The sequence below is a fragment of the Cariama cristata genome, unplaced genomic scaffold (genome assembly GCF_000690535.1).
Source record: "Cariama cristata isolate BGI_N322 unplaced genomic scaffold, ASM69053v1 scaffold3791, whole genome shotgun sequence".
In the NCBI taxonomy this organism is placed as follows: Eukaryota; Metazoa; Chordata; class Aves; order Cariamiformes; family Cariamidae; genus Cariama; species Cariama cristata.
In genome coordinates, this window is record NW_009600842.1 from 21273 (window position 1) to 37485 (window position 16213).

At 39.1% G+C, this 16213-nt stretch overlaps 1 protein-coding gene across 1 annotated transcript in view; it reads left to right on the forward strand.

Annotated features, from left to right (window-relative positions):
• The window catches only part of NME7 (NME/NM23 family member 7), a gene marked incomplete at its 3' end in the record, with an annotated part of 34826 nt that overhangs the window by 3503 nt on the left and 15110 nt on the right, over positions 1–16213 (forward strand). Inside the window, exons 3-7 of the mRNA XM_009710171.1 lie at positions 631–797; positions 6002–6112; positions 9847–9897; positions 12327–12534; positions 15827–15932. Of these exons, the coding sequence (XP_009708473.1) occupies positions 631–797; positions 6002–6112; positions 9847–9897; positions 12327–12534; positions 15827–15932 (643 nt within the window). The remainder of the gene's footprint in view (positions 1–630; positions 798–6001; positions 6113–9846; positions 9898–12326; positions 12535–15826; positions 15933–16213) is intronic.

Genomic DNA, 16213 nt, shown 5'->3' on the forward strand with positions numbered 1-16213 from the left:
CTTTTGTGTTTTGCCAGGCCGCCCAGAAAACTACACATTAACGTCTTGCTTCTTGCTTGGAATGATGATGTATAGCTGAATTGTCTTGACAGGCTTTTGAGCTTGCAGCTCTAGGCAGTAAGAACGTCTCAACCTAGTGTTGCAATCATCCATCCATCTCTAATTCGGAGTCTTATGCGGTCAAATAAAGCATAGTATCACTGGAACGATGCCCTGAAGAGGAGACCTGCCACAGTGTGTATCTTGATCGTTCCTGGTGCGAGCCATTGGTCTGTGAAACAGCATGGATCTGCTAGGGGGAACTCTCAGTGAGACTGGGCAGGGATATCTACTAGGTGCCTGAACCATTTATCACAGCTTGATTTAGCACAAGCAAATAATAAAATAAATGCAAAGATAGCTGTCAGCCTGAGACGATTTAAATGGAATGAATTTGTAATTGTGGTTTAGTCTTCTAAGCTTTCCTCATACACATGTAAATTCAAAGGGTTAGGAATTAAATCAATTTAGTGATCAGATTCAATCCCACAGTACTATGGAAATTTCTGAAGGTAGAGTAAAGATTATGTTGAGTTTGCCCACAGCTTAAATCTCTTGCTATGGTAGATTTTAATGTTCTTTTCTCTGCAGTATGATGTGAAGAACCATCGCACCTTTCTGAAGCGCACCAAGTATGAGAGCTTACACCTTGAGGATTTATTTGTGGGCAACAAAATTACTGTTTTTTCCCGTCATCTATCCTTAGTGGACTATGGGGATCAATATACAGCCCGCAAGCTGGGGAGCCGCAAAGAGAGGTAAGAAAGCATGTTTTTTTAAAATCTTCCTTTGTGATTGGGGTTTCAAAGTAGTTTGTTCTTTGCTGGAAACGAGGTAAGTTTTCTGTACTGTGGGGACAGAAGGAGATAGCTGCAAGTTTGCCTGCAGTTTGAAGTGATCTGGCGTACTGATAGCTGGAGAGACACAAAGTGGCCCCAGCTGCTGGGCAAACCCATGACTGCCATTCTTACCTGATAAATCTTCAAGGCCAGCTTCTCCATGGTGTCAACTGCTGCCTTTTCTAGGTCTCTTATGAGAGAAGAGAGGGAGGAGGAAAACAGGGAGTGCTGTTCAGCTTTGTTACTCCCCTGGGGTAGGCAGCAGAAAGATTCTTGTGGTTTGTGGATTCTCTTGGGACAGAACTGATATAGTAACCCTGATGTGTACTGGGCTTTAAAGGCCAGCATCTTGTGAAACTAGCACCTGTGTCTCTGGGATCTGTGCAGAAGCCTAGTGCCTTACCAATCAGATCTGCTCTCTGTTAGTAGTAGTAACTGAAAACAGTAGGAACAGGAGTGAGAGAGGCCCATTCCCATTCTTCATTGTTTTTCCCACTATGGAGGATTTTTTTGGAGAATTTTTTCAGCATCTCCTAAACTCTGTGTGCATGAAGGAAGGAAGTACAGAGAAAGCCTATCAAATATATAGGCTTGTTTGTTAAGACAAATTTGGTTTATAATGGAGGAAGATAAGACTCATCATGCCCTTTTGGTTGAAAGACTTGCTTTGGAAAAGACTTTAAGAGCCCATCCATGAACGAAAAAATCAGGAGAGACTTAATAAAATGACAACAAGATTAATTTACAAGGCATTTAAATCTGGTTTGACTGCAGTGCGGGTAATCTCTGAATTTGCGAATTAATAAATTTTGATAATTTGCTCCAGCTTTTTTTGAAAAGAACATGGAATATTTTCTTAGGTATGATGTTCCAGTGAGCCTTATTCACCTTCTTTCTCGCTCCCTCCCACTAACTAGGTTTATTTTGAACTCTTTTTGGAGAGTTGTAAATAACCGGACATACAGGAAGAGTTGCAAGTTTTGACACACATCTTTGTCTTAACCTCACAAAAACAGTGCCTTGGAAATGACTACTATAATATCTTTCCAGAAGGAGTTTTCCTGGTGCTTTTTCTCCAAGCTGGGGTTGGGCATGGTGGAAGAGTGGCAAAGGAGGTGGAGAACACTAAAGGACGACCTCTGTATATTTGGCTACTCTCTCGGTTCCTCAGTGGAGCCTTGAGTAGATTGCATCTGTCTTGTTTATGGTTTTTATATCAATGTAACTTTTTATAGTTGTGTATTTCCTGCTCTACCTAAACTAGCATAAGCCCTGGTGCTGATGCAGTTATACCAAGAAAAGGCAGCTTGTGATAAAATGATGTTTTCTTCTTCTTGTAAGGGAAGTTACCATCTGTACAGCAACATCATAGTTGGGTCAATGAGGTGGTCTTGGGAGGGGGTGAATTTTTGTACTGCTCTACAAAAGGAAGGAAGGGAATTTGTGACATGTCAGCTGTTTGGAAAACATTTTAGGAATGTCAGCTGAAAGATAACATAGATATGCCAGTGGTGTTACATATTCAGAATAGCCCAAAGGAACATAGTAAAAGGTGTCTTAGGCAAGGGATCCTCAAAATCCAGTTTCTTCACAAAAGCTTTCACTGAGTAAACAGGGTCATATTAAAAGAGTCCTTGGGCAAAACAGTTGCATATGAGGTATTTGTCATTTTGGCCTGTTCCTAGCAGGTTTTACAGCATTCATTAGTTGAATAGATACAGTAAGTTTTCTGCAATACGTGATAATTCCAAAATAATCAGTAGTTAGAATTCTATTAATAGTTTTAAGGGTCTTATATGAGGCAGAATGTTTCCCTGTCTTTTTCTTGCATTTGTGCTGTACAGGACTATCAGCAGTTTAGTTTGACTTTGGCAATACATGCTTTGGTCACTGAATATGTATGCAGATAGGCTCAGCAAAGGCCTTTGGGGGAGAGGAATGTACATAAAAAACTTTGAATGTTTTGAATTAGGGACCTTTGTTGTTGTCAGTAAAGCAAGCAAGTGTGACTCTAGGTACATGAGGTACAAAATAGATGAGTAAGAAGAGGCTAGATTTGCACAAGCCCTTTCTAGAATTAGGCTAAAATTATTAATACAGTTCTATGGAGTTCTGATTTCTACACCTACTTTTCTTACATCTTGGGTCAATTTTTAAATACAGCCATATTTGAGTCTTCTACTTCTCTGCTTCCCTCCCAGTGTATCATAAGGAAACAGTCACATTCAGTGACTAAAATAATCAAGTAAGCATGTGCTTACTTACAGTGTACCACATAAGGAATCACTGGCATGGGACAGGGATTTCTGTTTATGTAGTCTTTCACTGTGATCCTGGGTGGTTGGTAACCTGAGGTAAATGTTTGTCTGACTAGTGTGTCCTCTCTAAGTAGACTATACTTAGAGTCAGTTAATATCACTGGTTTTGAAAATGGTGTTAGAAAACTTGCGTTTCAACCAGAAATATTTGAATTCTTTTTGGATTGGGATGTGTTATTCTTATGCTTCAAGTCATTGACATAATCAGTGTTTCTTCCCCTACAAGATATAAGCTACTGTACATGCAACAGTCCTATTGTTAGAAATAAGTAGATTTCAAAAGTGTAGTCACGGCATGCTTTGTGCACCATTCCTTTGATCAGTTCCCATCTTCTGTTGTTTTAGTAGTCATTGCGGTACTGTCGTACAATCCCTCTGAAAATGCAAGCAAATGAGCTTAATTTTAATTCTTTCTCCTTTGTTCCTAGACATAAAACTGTTTCAAAATGTACTTTGCAGACTGCATCATGTCAAACCACAAGAAACATATTCCTAATTAAAACTAAAAATATGGCACATGAATCAAAATCCAATCTCAGAAACAGTCTTCAGCATCCTGAATGATACTTCTCTTATCCTGCATACCTCTGAGAACCTGACACTGAAATGTTAAAGTTTATATATACAGTGCTGGAGAAAAGATGTTATAAGAGTTGCTCATTGCAGTTTGTATTAATGTCTTCTAGGTAATTTGCTTCATAATGCAATATTTCATTACATATTGGTAGGAATTACAGCTTTTCTAGAAAGCTTGACATTAGAAAAGTAAGGGACAATTTATTTCTAACATTAGCAGTCTGTCTCAAATAGCCTGTGTAATAACATAGATTCCAGAAAGCATTCCTCAAGGAAATGCAAACAGCACTGGACATCTTGTTCCAGTGGTTTTATCCTTACTGTTCATGGTAAACGACAGAGTTGAGAACCTCTTATGCCAGGATGCAGGTCATGCATTGTGTGACCAGGTGAGAACGTGTCATCAGTCAAGCACACAGCTGCTCCCCCTCATGTGCCTCGATTCAAGTTGCACACCCTGTCATATGATAAATCATATCCCAAAATGAGGTGGAGCTGTGAAATTCTTGGGGAAGAGTGGAACAGGCTATGGGGTGTAAGGTGCATGGAATATGCTGGCAAACTGTGTGGAATGTTGACCAGAGGTCATCTTTTCCTGATCTGAAGATAGGGCTAAACCAACTTTAGTTTACACTGCAGTGGACTGAAGCATAGGCTTGGTTGACTCCTCTCGTGCAGTTTCTGGCTACATCCTTAGTCCATCACTGTCTTTGTGTCATATTTCCCGATGGATCTGGGCCTAAGCTGGTCTGTGTATATGAGCTTCCTGATGCTTGAGGAAATCTCTGTTTGTTTCTGAGCTCTGAAGGTCGCCTGTATCTCTCCCTTAGTTTCAGATGAATTGTCACATATGTTCAAATCTTCCTTTTTACATTCCCTGGTCCCAACACCTCTCTCCCTTTAGATTTGCTATGAAATAGATAGTCAGTCTGTTCCCAAAGCATCTGTCAATCTGGGGTCACTTAAGGTTCAAAGTAAATGTAGTGGAAGTTCATCCATCTCCTGTGACCTCAGCATATTTGTCGTGGCTAGAATATATTGCTGCTAACCTAAAGGCTGCTTTCCATGCTATGCTGGTATATAAAATGAGAAATTTGCAATTATTTGCCTTTCATTTAGGGAAGTACTGCAATTAAAACAAATATCTATCTTGGGTAGCCTTCATTATTCGCAACAGTGTAAAAGATGGAAAGAGCTCTTTAGGATTGTCAGAGACGTGGAGTTTCTGAGATACAGGGTTGAAATAATCTGTTGATTTGTAAGCTGAGCACATTTCAAGCTGACTCACCACAAGATGAATGCAAATAGAAAATGCCATTTTACAGGCCTTTTTGTGCCTGTTATTTTTGATTAATATTAAGTTTAGTGCTGATGATGTACTTGGTGCTATGCAAAGCACACTAATAAAACAGTCCTGGCCTTGGGGATGTACGGTATAAAAAGACAGTTATCAAGACAGGATGTATTTGGAAACAAAGATGTGGGAGAAAGTGTCGAGATTTTTGGATTGGTCTCCCTTAGAATATAGCTGTTGGTCAGTATAAGAGATAATACCTCCTCTGCCAGTCTTTTATTGTGTCTATTAACAGTGTCAGCTATTTGGTATGCAAATTGTATACCATGAAGTGTTTGTACTGTACCAAGCACGATAGGACCTTCTTCTCACTGAGACCTCCAAGTATTTTAAAAGTAATAATAAAACAATCATTTCACTTTGAGTTTTACAGAAGAGGCACAGGTTTAAGTAGTATTTTTAAACAGGGAATTTTAACAGTTTCATTTTTATGTATATAATGATTAACACTAGGAAAAAAGGGAGCTGAGCAAGCATAGGGAGACATTAACAAATCAGTCGTGTTCTAACCCAGAGCCGTGAGTGAGGAATTATAGAGATATACACTAGGTAAGGAAGAAACGGTCAAATTGTTGCTCTGAGAGTAGAAGGAGAAGCCAGTAAATAATGACTGCTGGTGGAACACTGTAGGCTGACTTGGGTTAGAAAGCTGAGGAAATTGCAATGTGCGAAACTCATTCTTATCAGAATAATGTCTTGCGCAGGCATTCACAACAGCGTGGAAATTGATGAGACACTGGGACTAGGATGTTTGGCTGCAGCAGAATTTCTGTCTTTGATGTGATGTTTTTTTGTCTGAATATAAACTCAACATGCACACCAAATGCTCCAAGGAAAGTAACATTGGCTGTATCTCTCTACTATTTTTTTTCCAGAACGCTGGCTTTGATTAAGCCTGATGCAATGCCCAAGATTGGAGAATTAATTGATATCATTATTAATGCAGGATTTACAATAACTAAGGCCAAAATGATGGTGCTTTCAAGGTAAGGAATTTTTAAGGTTAGCTCTATTGTATCTAAATATTATTTTTGCAGTTAAGAATGTTCTCTGAAGCTATCATGTGGTGTTCTACACATCAAATCCATTCCAGTGAGTAATAGAGGGAAGACTCATCAGTTTCATAATCATCTAGGTTTCTGAAAGCATGTAGAGAACTAAGCTAAGTATTAAAAAGTTCTGTACAAATGAGTATGGGTGTTTAAATATGTAATGTCTCTGTATGAGTCCTAGGTGACTCCCATAGCTTTAGCAATTCACCAGTGTTTACTACTGACGTATCTGTATGTCCTCACCTCATGGCTTCTTGATACAAACCATATTGCTGATTGTTACAGCGTTGTCTTCAAAGTAGTTGGCTTTTTTGCTCTCAGTAAATCTGTTGTCTTAATTTGTGCTCTTAGAACCCAAACTTGTTTGCTTTTTAATGACTGGAAGTCCCAGGCAAAGCAAGTGATCTGATGTTGTTGCAAGATTGAACAGATTTTACTCATGCATCTTCCTAATCCCCCCAAGCCTTCACTGTTCTCCATTTATCTCATTGAGTCAGAAGATTTAAGAAACGGCATGGTGGAAAGAAAACATAATTGATTTACCCTAGCAGACTTCCCCAAAGTTACTGCACTATTTCTCCATTGCTGCTTTGCCAAACCTGTTCATATACAACGTGGTTTTGAAAAGAAAAGTCATCTGTCTTATGTAATACCATTTTCATGTGTTCTTATGGTTTCTGTGTGAGGTCAGGAACAATTTTCCCCTACCTCAAAACCTTTATGGCTTTCTGGAATACTGATAAAACAACTATGTGACTTCCTCCTCTTGTCTCTGCATTCACCTGCTGCGATGTTTGATGATACAGGTCCCAGATCCTCCTTCAAACAACTCCGGTTTGTGAGTTCAATTAGGTTTCTAATGCTGATTTACAATTCACAATGTCTTTCAAGCCAGCTTTTTTTGTCTTGCTATCTTGCAGGCTGAGAGATTTGATCCTGAAGTGTTGTGTTGGGTGATTCTTTATTTCAGTGTCTGTCTGAGAACTTCAAGAACTGTTGAGCCAAGTCACATGCTTTAGAGTTGACTCACACTGAAAGGCAGAAACTTTGAGACTTGAACTTTTATTGCCTATTGCTATATAAAAATTTCTGCTTGTCTTGTATAATTGAAAATAATTATTAGTAAGCACAAGATTGGGCGGTGATACTGGATATGTTTAAAATAACGTCTTGAGTATTTGTGGTTTATGTGCATATTATATACTCTGTTTCTTGGGACTGTGCCATTTTAAAATGACAGAACTATGGCTTTGCCAAAGTCTTCTACCCTTAGATCTTTGCAGGCATGCTTGTTCAAACCAGCATCACCATCTTCTGCTTTCTTTGAGGGGATTATTACTGGCATTTGTCTGGCAATCACTGTTAAGTAGATTCATGCCTTCTGTAAAAATTCTAGCTAAGATATGGAAGTGAGGGCAGGCACCTGCTTTGATAGGTCAGCTCTCTGGTCTCTTCATTTAATTGTATGTCAGTTCAGTCTATTATTCCCAGATGAACACTGTTTTCTGTTCTTTAAAAGCAGAGAACTGATGAGAGAGATGAAATGAAAAAGGAACTAAGTTATACAGCACAACTGCAGTTTTATATTTATTGCATTAGGAATTCTTAACTGACTAGTAGAGCTAAATTTGTTTCGGAAATATATCCATCTAATATTTCTTCGCATTCAGAAATAATACTTAATCTGTTTGCATACATTTTTCATATTTTATTTCCAAAATTATTTGGTGAATTAGTTTCAGAAGGAGATTTTCTGGTGAAATAGTGAAATGTAAGCAAAAACTTCAGGCTATTTGCAGAGTGTAGGTTTGAAGCTTGAGATTGCAAGAGTTCCTGTGACTAGCATAATTTTAAAATCATGTTTCTGCCTTACTTACGAAGTGGAAGGAAAGCATATTAGCTGTATGGTAAATGAAAACCTTTTGAATTTTGAATGGCTCATACTTACACTGAACTGAAAGCAACAAACCAGGAATTATTCAGTTCCAATGAGCAGGTGGTCATTTTGATAAAAAAAATGGAGAAAGCTGTAAGTGTACAAATATTTGCCAAGGTTAGGAAAATTAAGTTCTCCTTAGGTTTCTTCTTGAGGTTCTTTCTTTCCTCTGGCAATATTGGGCTTAAGTCTGGATGGCAAATGGGAGAGAGATGTGAGAAGTTCCATTGCAGGTGACAGAACTGTGCCTTTGTTCATACTTGGAATCTGTTTTTTGAAAAACATGCAGGTAATTTCTTTCAGTAAAGAGAGCTGCTCAAAGTGAGCAAAATCCTGGAGACCAGAAAAAATTGAAAGACTCTTTCTGCAGGTAAAAACAATTTTCCAAGTGGGAATCTTTTAGTCTCCCTGCAGCTCTGCTTTGATTATGAACTCTTTACCTCGACTAGGAGTGAGCAATATTGCTTCCTTTCACCTGTCAGTCTTCCTGAAGAGCTTGTCCTTCTCCACAAATTCTATCTTCAGGAAGTGGTACACACCAGGATTTGGAGCAAGCTAAAAACAAGCCTGTTCTTCTGAACTGGAATTTTGAAACTGCAAAATAACAGGGCTAGGATTTAAAACCTCCATGGATTTTTCTAGCTGTTGTCACGCAGAAGAAGCAGTGCAGTAAGCAAGAGTTCAACACAACAAGAAGTAACTGGAGAAAAAGCAGGGAAGAGAGTAGGCTGGCTAGGTGCAGGGGGTGGTGGCGTGCAAAGCCACAGAATGGTATGCCTGCTGGTGGATGGATGGTGAGTCTGCACCATGGTCCCTGAAACTTGTGTAGTTGGGGACCTGAGCTCAGTGCTGCTAGCAGCATGGCTGTGGCAATGGAGAGCTTGGAGAGAACCACCACCCTGGCTGAAAAGGGTATCTTTTTGCTTCCAGTAACTGAGTTAAGGCTAAGTTAACAGCTGTGGTACAGACATACTGTATATGCCTGGTGGCCTTTATTTGCCTGGTAATGTAAGGAGTCCTCCTCATTACAGAAACCCCATTGCTTTGGGAGGAAGCAGTGTGTAGTAACTGTTGTGTTCCCTGAGGGGAAATGCAAGACCAAATTGAGTTTTCAAGTGGGAAAGTGTGGGAGAAAGCAAGTTTTAATCTGGAGGGCATTGTGCTGCCTATGTGACTTGTAGCATTTGAGGATACTGAATAGAAACCAGGTTATGCAATATTCTGTTGTGCACCAGTGTAATCAAACACTAACATTGATAAGGAAATAAGTTCCAGTGGAGAAGATAAATTGTTTATTTATGCTTTAAACCCAAACTTACTAACCAACGTACACACTCAAACTGAGATGAAAGATGAAAACAACGTAACAACAAATGGCTTGACAAGAAGGTGACTCCGCTGCATTTATTTCTCAACCCGAGAATGTGGGGACCATCAGTGAGCCTGAAAGTCTATGCTACTGGCTTCAGTAATTACTTCCTTCGCAGAACAGGAGCATGAGGAGGAGTCAGCTACAAGCTACACCTGTAGCCACACAAAATATGACAGAAAGTTAAATCTAGTTTCTGTAATTGGGCGCGAACACCCCACAAGCTATCTGGCTTGGGAAGACATTACCTGTAGAAACATGTTGATGAATGATAGTTTGTGGTTTTCAGGCAGATTTATGTATATGTGTGTGTGTATATATCTGTATCTATGCATCTATATCTATGTCTTTTTACTCTTCCAGAAAAGAAGCAGCTGATTTCTATGTAGACCATCAATCAAAACCTTTTTATAAGTAGGTATATCAATTTCTGCTTGACATGTATTAAACTTATTTATTGAATGCACAGGATTCATTTACTATATTTGCTACTGCAGGACAATGGGAAAATCAGAACTTGTCTTAGTTGAGTGGAGCCCTTTGCAAAGTATGCACCCTGTTCATCTTCCTTGAGGGACAGATTGTTATTTCAGCTATTCAGGGTTTTAACTCACACTCTTTACAGCCTGGTGATATCAGGGGAATGTCTTTGGTCTCTCAGAAGTGAAAATGCTCCTAGCAAGGCAAAACTTCAAAGCCAAGGGAAGGAGCATCTTCAGGTTCAGGGTGGAGCTTGCAGGTAATGAGAATTAGGGGGGAAGACTTAGCTGTGAGAACTAATTTGGCAGCAAGTATCCCAAATTATAAGTAAGTGAAAGAATAGTGCATGGGGCAGTTGTTTACTGGACTGCTACCCTTGGACAAAACTTCCAACAACTGTGATGCTAGACTGCTCCACCTAACATGAAAAAGCTTAGTCTTTCCATAACTGACCAGATCAATGCTTATGACCTAGAGATTGTGTAGTTTATACTTTGCCTGAAAGTGCCAACAAACAACTTTCTTTTCCTCCCTCTGGATTTGGTGGTCTGCCTATTTTAGGAAGAGAGTGCAGCTCTGCCTTGTGATGTACAGCCACGTTGGAACCTGGGTTTACACTGACTTGGTCGAAAGACCTGATTTCAGTACTGTCATGAAGTGTTTGAGTATTAGGGTCTGCCAGCTGCTCTTCTGCAACAGCAACTGATTTATTGTGGATCCAAACTCAAGCCCTTCACGAAGACATGGCCCCAGGCTATGTCTGACTCACTCAGTTGGAGATCAGAGGAAGATTTAGAATTGACTTTTCTTTGCTGAGTAAGCCTGCTTGAATATGTTGATAAATAAGCAAGAATTTTGCCTGTAGTGTTATTTCACAGATGTCTATCTACACTAATGGTAATTACCTGAGTAACTGTAGCCTTTGTCCACTGTGATGTGCCTGTCTCCCATCCTACAGTCCTATTGGCTACATCTTCTGTATAGGATTTTTCTTTAAATTAGAAACAAATAGTTATAAAGCATTACAAATCAAATCGAATAAGAATCTTAAAGGCAGTGAAATGTAAAATCTCTGACTCACTGATGTAAGGCAATGTAATCGTCTGACTAGTCAATGTAAGTGTGAATAGTAGAGAAAAATAGCAATTCTACTTGTTTGTAAAAATATGTTTTTATAATAAATAATGAAATTTTAAAAATTTATTTAATATTCAGGATTAGTCTGCACAGTAAGCAGTGTTGTAGAAATTGCTTTTTTCTTGGGTATGTATGTGTAAGCCATTTAACTGTATCCTAACCAAGCAGTCTCTGACCAACAGAACCTGGATTCCAATAGCTTTTCCTTGTGTAGCTTCTTTATGTAACTTTTAATATTTTTAATAGCATTCCTTTAGCTAAGAACTAGTAGGATTTCTCTTATCTTCTTGCCCACTGATCATTGCATAAATGATCATTAGGAAGAAGATGGCTGGAGAAGCATACACATCCACAATTATAATTGTGTAAAGTTCTTGTTTTAAGAAAGTAACACAAAAAGCATTGAGTCAACTTTCTCCTTTCTTGGTTCTGTCCAGACTACACAGTGAAACAGCAAGCTTGTTGGTATGCATGTTTTGTAAAGATATAGAGTTGTAGTTATGGTGTTTTGTTTAGTTTTTAAATAGGACATTTGGATTTCCATTTTGGGTGGTTGTTTTCCAGGTAAGTGAGGTGGTCAGGACAGGAGGCAGGCTGCTGCTGTCAATCTCTTCTCCTTACTCAGATTCACCCCATTAAAATCAGTTGACTTCTGTTTATGCTAGGATGGGATAACTGACTTTGTGGTTGAGTCCCCTCTCCCCCACAAACTTTCCAAATCTTGCTTCGCCCTTCTCTCCCACTTTGGATTTTGGCTGGGCAAAATCCATGGGAGAGATCCACAGGGCAGTGGAGCAATTCATCCTGATACCAGTTCTGAAGTTGTGTCAGTGGGGAAACACACACGGGTCATGTGTGAGAATCCTCAAATCCTGCTGTGCAGAAGAGACATGCTTAGGAATCGTTCCTGTCAGACAAATGGTTAGCAGGGTCTCTTTCACTGTTGCCAGTACTGACGTTTTAAAAATTCTTTTGAAATCTAACATACTACACAGTAGCTTGAGTGAGTTTGTATTATCTGGTTCTTTTACTACAACATTAATAAGAAGGGAACGTCTGCATATGACCTAGTCCAACCTCCTCCTCAAAGCAGAGCCAACTTCAAAGTTAGATCACGTTACTCAAGGCATTGCTGAATTGAGTTCCGAGTACCTCCGCTGGATCGTATGTTTTTGTTGGTTTTAATTTGTAGCATGGATCCACCATGTGCTGTTTCCATTTTGCAGTGAGCTTCTCCAGTTTATAACGAGTGGTCCCATTGTTGCTATGGAAATCTTAGGAGATGATGCAGTTTGCAAATGGAAAACATTACTGGGGCCAGCAAACTCTGCAGTGGCTCAGACTGATGCACCAGACAGCATTAGAATGAACTTTGGACATGATGGCCTAAGAAATGCAGCTCATGGCCCAGATTCAGTTGCTTCAGCTGCTCAAGTAAGTTTTTGGCTGTTTGTTGACTGGGATTTATTTTTACTTTATCTGGTAACAGCTGGGTCAGGAATTCCTCATTGTTTTCCCCCCACTTGAGTTCAGAACTAGTTCAGATATTCTTCATGGATCCTTTTTAGCATGGAAAAATAAACTATCTGAAAACAGAAATGTTGTTTATCTCTATCACAAAGGAGAACCTTGGGCACTTTGATCAGGAGAGCGTGCCTGGTCATTTTTAATGTCTTTTGTACATCACGAACATTAAGACAATTGCATAGTCTGCATAATCTACCTGTAGCCTACCAGTAGCCTACCAGTATTGATCTTAAAAAGAAAGAGATGAAACAATTAAATCCCTTTTGTGCCCGCCTGTGTTTCGCTTATCTGTTCTCCTCCAGAGTCCTCACTAGTCCTCTGCCTGCAGCCTACTTTCCTCTGCTGTTATTGTTCAGAATGAATAATTATGAAAACAGGCCACTTTGCAGTGCTCTGTGTTTTGAGAGGTAATACAGTGGGCTTCACTTTGAGGAGTTCCATTCTCTTTTGCTTTGTTTGCAGTGTGTCTTTCCTGTACTAAGAAAAAGCCCTGGGACTAAGTGATAGATATTACCAGCATTTCTACAGAATTGAGGTGACTGTGTGCCTTGTTGTGGGATAGATATGCTAATAAATGGTGGCAAGAATAAAATTTACCTCATGATTGATTGATATTGTGCTGTGGTATCTTAGCTCTAGACCAGCGGGGAAAAAGACACCAGCTGTTACTTCCTTCATCCTAGTCTGTCTTCCATTTAAATTGGAACAGCTGCAGTAGCACGGCTGGAAAGAGACCTGCCCTGGAATACCTAATAAGCTGCCAAGTACTGTATACTAGAAAATATATGGAGAAATTGTATCCTGGTGGTGAGGGCAGAGTTGGTCAGCCTCTTCTTCTGGCTGGCTGTTAGGCTGCATGGCATAGCAAGCTAACTGCAAAGTGTCGGCGGTTTTCTGCTGGTCAAGGACTCATCTCGCTTATCTGCACTGTGCCTGGGCTGCCGGGTCCTCTCTGCGTGCCTCGGGGTTTGACAAGAAATCATATGCTGGACCTGAAGTAGCTTTTCTGCTGCCAGACTTGATGAAGATGGTACAGAGTCAGAAGGAGTTTGGATGGAATTGGTCTTTTCTGATGAAGGAGTCAGAAAAGTCTGTGTCATTCTGGTTAAACAGCTAGATGCCTTCATATGTGAGGGTGAAAGTTTCTCTTTGTTCTTGTGTTCTGCCATGACAACTGTGCCAGTTTTTGAACCGAGAGTGTAGGAAAGAGTATCTATTAGCATAAAATTTTGATTAGAAGCATAAGTATGTGCTTTGGCTTAAGTTTGTTCTTTTTGCATTTCATTATTTTTGAAATGCTGTTTGAAGGCCCTGTTCATCTGCAGCATTTTTATGACTGTGGATTATTTTGCTGAACTTTTGCAGGTGTGTGCCTCTTTGTGGTTTTACTGATACCAATCTTCAATAAATCAACCAAAATTGTGAATTTAATACCCCTGTGCCTATTTTAATTTAGTAGGGCCAGTATTATATGGCTGTATAGCAGTTGCCATGGAAACTAATTGGCTGCACCTTGCAGAAGCTTTGCTGAAAAGAAAGAAATGTAGGATAAAGGGACCTAAACAAACTCTTCTGAAAGAAAATGAAGTCTCAACCACATTTAATAAATGTATTGTAGACTGAACAGTTAGAGTGGAAGACTGCATTGTTCTTTTGGGGGCTAAATGACAAGTGAAATTATGCCTTTGGTATGCTCTAAGCTGGTGTCTCTCTGCAGGCCAAATTTTGGAATTTCTTTAAATCAGAAATAAAGGAAAATAATTTTCTTTTTAAGGCTCCACTTGGTTATAGTTTGACATTTCATTATCCTAGTCCTTCAGCATTATTTAGTTACTTTCCTTTTGTGACTTTTAATGGATAAACCAAAATGTTAAATATTGTAAATATTTTGCTGCTTTTTCCTGGCTGGTTCTTTTAGAGTAAACATTAGTTAACAGAGTTGGGACAAGGTCTTTGAAGCATGCAGCATTTTATCAGTAGAAGGATGTAGGAAATGAAGCCTTTTGTCTCAGATATGCACTTAAAATGTGGATGATTTGCTAAGAGAAGAACAAAACTTGTTTTTCCTTCTATTGAAAGATCCATTGGTTTGAATTGTATAGTTGTTCAAGTAAGGATTACAGGAACTGTCAGAGTGCCATGAGCTAAAGACTGGGAGATAGCTAAGTCTATTCCATCTGAATTGAGCCGGTAAAATAATGACACAATTCCAGGAAATGGCCCTTAGCACTGCTACTGTTACACAGGAAAAAATCATACAGATTTGGTAGTAGTGTTTCCAGGATATTATTATTTCCCTTAAATAGAAATTTATCAATTCTCTTACTGAATTTGACTAATAGGTCTGAAATGGAATCTGTGTTTTGAGCATTTGACTAATGTTAATTGGCAGATTGTGCAACATATGTGAATAAATGGTATGGAAAAGTGTGAAGCTGGCAGTGAACAGTGAAAAAATATCACTGAGGAAAGAAACCTGGCTATCAGGCTCATCCCGGTCCAGTCTAAGACCCAAGCTGTATGATACCTGAATAGTCATGGTGGGAAGAAAGGAGTGATGGGAGGCAAAAAGGTTCTTTCAATTCATCCCAGAAATCAGAGCAATTGAGTTAGTCAGCTTCAATTCAGTAACATTAAAAAAAAAAAAATACAGTCAATAAGGCATGAGGAGTGAGTCAACAATTTTAGACCAAGTTTAGTTGTTTAAGACAAAAGGAAAAAAAAGTAAACAAATAGGATGGGAGTCAGTTTTGTATATGGAAAGAAAACATACTGAGAAATGGGTGGTATTTGCATTTTTGCTCGTATAGTGGAAAAGATGATGTGGAAAGAGGAAAGATAAAATATATGTAAATGGGAGTGGATTTGGGAAAGATACTGAGGAAAGAGAGAATTCAAAATCTGGGAACACCTGTACCAAACGATTGTGGCAGCAGCATTTTGAGTGCTCTGAACGGAAATAGATTGCGTTGCAGGAGTGAAAATATTCAAATTGTATTTTATGATTGTAGCAATGGTGCCAGAGAAGGAAAGAAGTATTTGAGAGAATATTACAGGCAAAAATTATTTGTAGCACAAAAATTTATAATTAAAGTTTATCTTCTGTGACTATGGATACTTCAGATGTTGCTACTTATTATAAAAGCTGACGTATGCAGCTGGATCAATCTAAAATGTATTCAATTACCATTGTTTTCAGGAGCTGGAGTTGTTCTTTCCCTCCAGTGGAGGTTGTGGACCAGTCAGCAGCGCAAAATTCACAAACTGTACTTGTTGCGTTATTAAGCCTCATGCAGTTAATGAAGGTAAGCAATGCAGATAGTGGAGGTGAAAGCAATGCATGCTTCATTGATCATTCCTGTGTCCTTTTTTTGGGAGAATGAGACCTCAAGAGCACAAAGTGTATTTCACAGTACATGCAAAAGTATGCAGATACGTTGTCTTACATACACCTTTAGTATTTCTGCAGTTCAGTTCCATGAAGAGTGAGTCATGTGCTTTCCATGTGGGTACTTCTTAGTTTCAGAATAAGAAGGGAGAGGTAAAAAAAAAGAATAAAAATATACATGAGATTTGATGAATCTTA